This window comes from Cynara cardunculus, assembly GCF_001531365.2.
Source record: "Cynara cardunculus var. scolymus isolate 2C chromosome LG 7, CcrdV1, whole genome shotgun sequence".
NCBI classification, from domain to species: Eukaryota; Viridiplantae; Streptophyta; class Magnoliopsida; order Asterales; family Asteraceae; genus Cynara; species Cynara cardunculus.
Genome location: NC_037534.1, coordinates 7,863,643 through 7,871,941, shown reverse-complemented (window position 1 = coordinate 7,871,941; position 8,299 = coordinate 7,863,643). Strand labels below are relative to the sequence as shown.

Below are 8,299 nucleotides of genomic sequence, written 5' to 3'. Positions count from 1 at the left end.
ATATATATATATATATATATATATATATAAACACACACTTTTATTATATAAATCGATCTATAATTGAGGGTGAAAGGTTAATAAAATGTAATAGAGAGAAAAAATGATGTGACAAAATCATGAACATATATAGAGATTTATGATGTAGATTCATGATTGTGGATGTTCTGAGATGCTAAAATAACATAAAAAATGAACACAAATATATCAAAAGAAATCACCATTATTCTAACATTTTGTTTTTTTTTAAATAACATAACATAACGAAAACTGGGTAAATAAGAGAGAGAAAAAAAGAATTCTAACAATTTAATTTATTTAACTATTTACATATTAATGTCATAGTATATAAATAGCCACATGTTATTTTGAGAAGTAAATAAGTGTTGGTCAGATTGTGACATAACAATATCACTGCAACAATATTACTTAAACAACTATTAGGGGTCGTTTGCTAAACGCTTACCCGGTAAGTGCTTATTGGGTAATTTGTCTTACCGGATGAACATAACAAGGGTGAAAAATCTTACTTGGTAAGAGCAATGATAAAGATGAAGAGTCTTAAACGGTAAGTGAGAGTGACGACTCTTACCCTAGATGGCGAATCGCCTATTCTGGTGTTTATCATTGATGGTATACAACCGGTTTACGAACTAATGAAGATCTTTATTAATGGGTGGCTCCGCGATTCCTAGCTGATTCGAAATTGTCTTTCCTTCCAAGACCTAACTTGGTTTATCCCAAGCAAATTACTTCTTTTTAATTTCAAAGGAATTGACACTCATAGTACCGTGAGGGGACCAACATTTATGTGTCGTTCATCTGTCTCCATCAAGGTAGCTTACTCTCATTTCATAACCCAACAACCTTCTTGCAGCTCCCATTTTGGATGTCCTTTTAATCAGGGCTGACCTATGTATCTCTAAGCGGACTCGCATGCGTCCGCACAACGTAGGATTTTTTAAAAGGTGCATCATCGAAACTTTGTGGGATGCTCCGGAATATAAGAAATATCAACAAAAAAAGGGGGAAAAAATACTTCGAAGTCAATTAAAAAATCGAAATAACATCTACGTAGATAATGTCATCATTAACATGTCAACAGGTTAACAAAAACCATAAATAAAGGAAAAGTTTGTTTTAGAACCAACAACAATATTGTTATCTCTTACTAAACTTAGTACTCTTTCTTTCATTTTCAATAAGTTTTCTAGGTATTTGTTAATAATAAAACGTACATTACTAAGAAAAAACGTTTGATTTTTGGCTAAATATTATAAGAACGATGCAACTGATTTTTTTTTAAATAACAATGTTATTATACGTGAAATGTTACTAAGGTGACGTTTGTTTTTTAAGAGGTGTTAAAGTCTGAAGTCTTATGTCACTTCTGATTTATAAGAGGTGGTCTTGAAGTCTGAAATTTGGATCAATAAGAGTGTTTTTTTACATGTCTGAAGTTTGAAATTTGAATCGGTCAAACTAGTGTAAAATTATAAAAGATAAATAGTTTTTTTTTTTACAAAAGTATAAAAAACGAATAGTTTTTGCTAACTAATCCAGCCCCCAAAATATGAACCATGTGATAGAGGGCGGATTAGGATTAAGAGATGTTAAGGGATACATTTACCACTTAAAATTTCAAAAGGACATTTAGAGCTTTTAAGCTCTTATTTTAAAAATAAAACAAACGCTCTTAATACTCAAACGTCTAAACGAATCAGACTTCAGAGGTATTAAAAGATAATTTTGGAAAAAACAAACAGACCCTAAATAATAATTAATGTTAACACACCAATATGTACAATTGCAACCGGTTTTTTTGAAAATCGGTTATCGTTGTCGAAAAAGTACAAAAAATACTCGAGTCGAGCTTTCGTATTTGAAAATTTTGTATATATGTTTATAAGATCCAAACACGTGAGTACGGTCGTTTTATACTCGTAGTTTTATACAAAAAGTTTCAAATTGGTCCTTACACTTTCCTTTGTTCTTCTTTCACCCTCTTTACTTTTCTTTCCCTAAATATACCCTGCAACATGAAAAGAAGAAAACCAAATCACCATCTCCTCAGTTAACTCTTCCCTTTTCTTGCTCTTCACTTCCTCAACCTCCACCGGAAACCGGCAAACTGGACACGTTTTCCGGCAAACATCAAACCACTTATCGACACACGCTTTGTGGAACTCATGCCCGCAAGCAAGAACACGCTTTTCGTCATCGGTAGCCTTCTCGAGTCTCAGTAGGCACACACAACATGACTCGCCCTCGAGGCCGGGCTCAATGGCCTGTGGACGATTGGTCGGAGTCACGGCTCGTAGACCGAAGTATGAACGAACCGAGGAGATCAGTTTATGGATCATCGTGAAATATGGTTACGATATTTGATTCGATTAAAGAGAGGTTAGGTTGATATAAGATGGGTGTGAGCCAGTAATGAGTCAATTTGATGGACATTTGTTTGGCGTGGGTTTGAAGGGTGTTTAGATTGGGAGTTTCCAACACATAAGAAGTTACACCTACAAGAGAAGTGTTACCTGTGACCATATTTTTTGTTATTTTTCTTTTTTTTTAAATATATTTATTAATAATTTTAACGTACGATGAATCATTATCGACGTATAATGTTAAAATCAAGAGAACGGTTTAGAACACGTAAGTATACCTTTTTAGGCCGTATGTTTTGGCAATTTCGCAATAATAAGCTAGGGGTTGTTTGGCAGTTGCTGAATGGTTTGGTGCAAAATGATTAAGTGGTCAGAACGATTAAGAGGCTCTCATGATATAGTGCAAAATGAAATATAATTATTTGGTGATTGTTTACAATGAAATTAGGGCGCTGAATGGTTAAAGGAGACCCATAATGCAAAATCATTCAGAGAATTTTAGAACTATTAAGAGACAGATTTTTTTTTTTGCCAAACAAGATTCACCTTTTAACGATTCAAAAAGTTGTCTTCTAATGGAACTATTAAGAGGTAAACCAACAACCCCTTAGTTTATTTTTTTTTTATTTCAATTGAAAAGAATCGTGTTTCGTGAGACATAAACTACCTTTTTGAAAGACAGCTGCAGATAGTTAATTGGGTTTTTTTTTTTTTAAATTTCCATATACCCATTATATTTTTTAGGTTGTTTTACATTGTCATCCAAATATGATTAGTTCATTAGCGAGCTTATTAACATTAGCCTTAAGCCGATTGACGCATTTGATCCCTTTTGTTTACTTCATCAATAAAATACAACTAAAATTTCCCCGTCTTTTATTAGTATATAGATATTTTTTAAGGTTGGTTGGATAAATAAATCGTTCTATATAAAGCGTCTTTTTTAAGATCGGTTTACGGTATTGATAGTTCAATCGACCAACTAAGATTATTTTACTGATAGTGACAAGATTGGGTTACGTATCACTCATTGTCCTGGAACTTTAAGTACGAAGCTTTTTTTTCTCGAGCAAGCTACTGTTTGGATGAAGCTATGTACCCGAGTAGAGATGATTTATCTCATAAACGTAAGTTCCGCTCATCCAAAATATAATTGATCGATAATTAAGTCAAATACATTGGAAGATTTGAAATTTGAAGCAAAGGGGGAGATTGAAAGAACTTGAAGATTGTTTCTAATATGAAGTAAATTTTTTAAGCTATAAAATTTAATTTAAAAACTAGAAGTGATTTTTAGACGTTGAAAATTGTGAAATTTTAAAATTTATACATTGAAGCTTATAAAATCGTACTTTTCGAAATTTTAAGGAGGTGATTGGGATTGCTTTTTTAAAACAACTTTTTTTTTATAAAAGTGTTTATCAATTTATCTGGTGTTAAATTGGAGTTTTAATAAAAATGTTTGGATTAACTTATGGCGGTACCAAAACGTAATAAGCTGATAAGTTGTTTTATAGTGTTTGACAAATTTTGCTTACAAATGTAAAATGATCAAAAGGACCTTGTGAAATTGAAGTGAAGAAGACCTTGTGAACCCATTTCTCCCTTCTCTCATTTCTATGAAATCAAATCAAGACCATTTCCATTTCTCCCATTTCTGTTAAATTGAACCAAACAAGGACCATCTTCATGGAAGTCGGAAACCATGGAAGTTGACAACCATGGAAACCAAAGAGGAAAATGTTGATGAATACTTGATTTTCAATAGTGAAGGTTGATTTCTCACCTGATTTCCATCGTCCTATGCCTCAATCAGAAAACAGTGCAGGTCGACTTCTTAACAGTGAAGGTCGATTTCTCACCTGATTTCCATCGTCCCTATGCCTCGATCAGAAAACAGTGCAGGTCGACTTCTTAATAGTGAAGGTCGATAGTGAAGGTCGATTTCACACCTGATTTCCATCGTCTTTGTGCCTCGATCAGAAACCATGAGGTCGATTTTCATTAGCGAAGGTCAATGTTGATGAAGGGGTGTTTGGGATCAAAAACACCTTTGGTGAAGGTCAGTTTTCGATTTTGCAATGAAGGTCGATGTCGATGTCGATGTCAATGTTGATTTTTGATTTTCAATTTTGCAGGTGAAGGTCACTCTAATCTGATGCGTAGTTTAGGTTTAGGGTTAAAAAGGTAAATTAGTTTCCAAAACTAATAAGTTGAATCTGATAAGTTAGAATATTCTAACTTATCAAAAACTCTTTATTAGTAGTTTGACACCGATATAAACAGTTTTTTTCTTCTCATCCTAAAAATTGTTTATCATCGATATTACATCATAATAAGTCAATGAACACTTTAAATAAGTTATCCCAACCGTAACTGTTTTTAGAAAATTTCAAGAAGAATGGTAACTCATTTTTATAGAGTAGGGATATATCTTCCTCGGGTTAAACGACGTCGTGTTCTACTGTTATACATATAGAGAGAGAGATAGCAGACAGAGAGAGAGGTCCCCAATGGCAGGAAGAGAAGATGTCAATTGAAAAATAAAGAAAACCCTGATCTGGAAATGAATGGCAAGAGCGTTCATGCGAGAGCTCTTACGCTACGGAAGGAATCATGATTTTCTGATAAACCCTTTCTCCAAATCCCAAAGAAACCACTATTATTCTTCTTCTGAATTGGCATCTGATTTTCCATATTTTTCTTTGAAAGAAACATCAGTAAACCTCATACAGACATGCCGAAACTCATCCCGATTTTATCAGATCCAGAGCCGCTTCATAACTTCAGGATTCTTACAAAGTCCATCCATGGCTGGCAGAGTGTTGAAGCTTTCTTTGAATTTCTGTGACATTGATTACACACTAATGATTTTCAAGTGTATTGATTTTCCAGATACTTTCTGTGTAAATACTGTTATCAAGGCTTATGCTTGCGCTTCTTTGCCAAACAAAGTTGTAGGGTTTTATTTTGAAATGCTTCAAGAAGATGGGGTGTTGTTTCAACCCAATAGTTTTACGTTCCCACCTCTGATTAGCTCGTGTACGAAATCAAGGGATTCCGTATTGGGTCGAAAATGCCATGGACAGGCTGTGAAGGTTGGTGCTGATATAACTTTGCACGTTGAAAATGCTTTAATTCATATGTATGCGTCTTGTGGGTTTATTGATATTGCATGGAAGGTGTTTGCTGAAATGCCTGTGAGAGACTTGGTGTCATGGAACTCTTTGCTGGATGGGTATATCAAAGTCGGTGATATGGGGGATGCCCATAAACTGTTTGACAAAATGCCCGAAAGAAATGTGGTATCTTGGAATGCTATGATGAAGGGATATTTAGATGTTAAGAACCCTGGGCTTGTGCTGAAGCTGTTTAGGAAGATGATTGGAACAGGTGAGAGCGGGAATGACACAACGATCGTGAGTGTGCTTACTGCTTGTGGCAGGTCGTGCAGATTGAAAGAAGGAAGATCAGTTCACGCTGTTCTTATCCGAATGTTGATGGCTGTATCATTGATCATTGGCACAGCTCTAATTGATATGTACAGTAAATGTGGGAGACCAGATATTGCTCAGATCATCTTTGATAGAATGTTAAATAAGAATTTGGTGTGTTGGAATGCAATTATTTCAGGCCAATCTATTCACGGAAACCCAAAATGCGGGCTTCGTTTGTTTGATGAAATGTTAAAGCTTGGTGAAGTAATTCCAGATGAAGCCACTTATATTGGTGTGTTATGTGCTTGTGCTCGTGGAGACTTATTGCCAGAAGGTAAAAACCACTTTCTTGAAATGACGAAGGTTTTCAATATAAAACCCAATTTTGCACATTATTGGTGCATGGCTAATCTCTATGCTAGCCATGGTTTAGTCCAAAATGCAGTTGAAATCTTGAAGAATATGCCGGTTGAAATAAATGTGTCACCCCAATCCTCATTGTGGGCTGGCTTATTAGGATCATGTCGTTTTAAAGGTGATGTGGCTACAGGAGAACAATTTGCAAAAGCCCTGATTGAAGATGACCCATTGAATCATTCATATCATGCATTACTTATCATGATTCATGCCGTAGCAGGGCGATGGGAAGATGTAGCTACGATTAAGTGTATGATGAAGGAAAGAGGGTTTAGTGTACCAGGTTTTAGTCTTGTAGAATTGACAGAAATAGTTAACAATCTTGAGGTGGGAGATAAATGGCAAGATAGCATATCTAGGCTCCATGAGCATGGATGAGGATGATTCTACAGAAAAACGCGTTAAAATGCAACAAAGTGTGGTTTAGTTCCTAGTTAGTGTAACGATATGAACTATGTCGAGTCATGCTAGTTTTGGGTCCAACAAGAAGAACTAACCGGTGAATGCATCAAGGTAATTGCGCTAACGAATCACTGTTTCGAAGAAAGACTCATCAGGAACCCATGAGAGATTTTTCATTGTCCCTTTTAAGGTATTACTACATACATGCATTTCAAGAAACATAAATCATTTATTCATATGAATTTCTTAATTTGAGGCTCTTTTGGGCTGTGTGTTTTGAACTGTGACATCTGGAGAAACTGTAGCTGCTTTTGTTTTTGATATCAAATGACAATGAACTCTTATTTTATTAAGGTTTCACTTCTGACCATGATTGTACTATGGATGGGTTAGGTCATTATCCTAATTGAGAAAGTGGGGTTGTAATTTTGGCTTCTTTCTTGAATTGATGGAGCGTAAGAAGCTGTAAATTGTGCAGGCTTGCTTTCCCTTTTTGCAGTGTATTTATCTGTGCATTCTGCATATAAAATGGTACATCTCTGGGTTACTAAAATAGTTCTATTGGTGATAGGAAGCATTTGTCCAATGACATTCACGGGTACGAAAGTCAGGTAGACAAATGAAAGAATTGTACAAGATTTTAAGGTTTTATTTTGACATTGGTAATTTAGTTAACCGGCTTTGTTTGTTTGCCTGATTTTTGTTCCACCTATTTTGGTACACATTTGTCCAATGGATAGTCTAAATATTGCGTCAACGGTGGACGCTCTTTTTTCTTGTCAATCGACAGTATTGAACTCGAGTCACATTGAAGAATCAATGGGGTGTGAGCATTAGCCAAATGACAAATTCGTTTTGAAAGTAGGTTCTCAAAATAGGAACCGAAAAGAGTATGTTGTGTTTTGATAGAGTTTACTCGATTGAAAAATAACTTGTTAACCATAATCATTTACACCGATAGATGCAGCCGGCCCTATGGGTGGGCAGCCCTGGCGGCGGTCCAGGGCATCAAATAGCCCAATACTAGTTGTATAGTTATTAAAAATTAAATGGAATTGTTACCAGAAAATTTTGAACCAGAGTCATCTAGTATTATCAGGAGGTTTTTACCAAAGAGCCAGAGATTATTTTGTTTATATTTATCTAGATTTCCTTTTAATATTTTGCTTCGTATTCTCCATTTTCCTTTTTTCACTTCCAGTTAAATTTTAAAGTTTATTTTTGTCGTGCTTTTACAACAATAAATATTTATTTGAAATAAAATTAATAGCACAGTTGACAACTTATTATTATAAGAAGACCATACAATAATACTTGAAAAGTTATTATTTTTGTTACATGTATAATTTCGTCAAACATGTTCATTCAAAAAATTGGGTGTTGATTTGTTGCTCGGTAAAGGACATCTCATCATCATCAGAATTCCATTTTTATATCAATTTTAATACAATTTCACTACAATTCTACACCAATTGATGTTGGTGAAATGTACAACAAATTTGGTATTTAATATTTATGCAAGTTTGATGTCTATATAATTTTAATTTATTTGATTACAAATGTTATTTTAGTTATAATATTTATTAATATTATATAATAAATTATACTTATATTAGTTGATATATGATATATATATATGTATAAATAATAAAACAT

The 8,299-nt window shown here is 34.2% G+C and overlaps 1 protein-coding gene across 1 annotated transcript; it reads left to right on the top strand.

The window, feature by feature from the left end:
* Window positions 1–4,938: 4,938 nt before the first annotated feature.
* LOC112515503 (pentatricopeptide repeat-containing protein At3g51320) lies at window positions 4,939–7,007 on the top strand. The gene has a single exon (XM_025122364.1). It carries the CDS (start codon window positions 4,958–4,960, stop codon window positions 6,617–6,619), a length of 1,662 nt encoding a protein of 553 aa, XP_024978132.1. The 5' UTR covers window positions 4,939–4,957; the 3' UTR covers window positions 6,620–7,007.
* The last annotated feature ends 1,292 nt before the right edge of the window (window positions 7,008–8,299 follow it).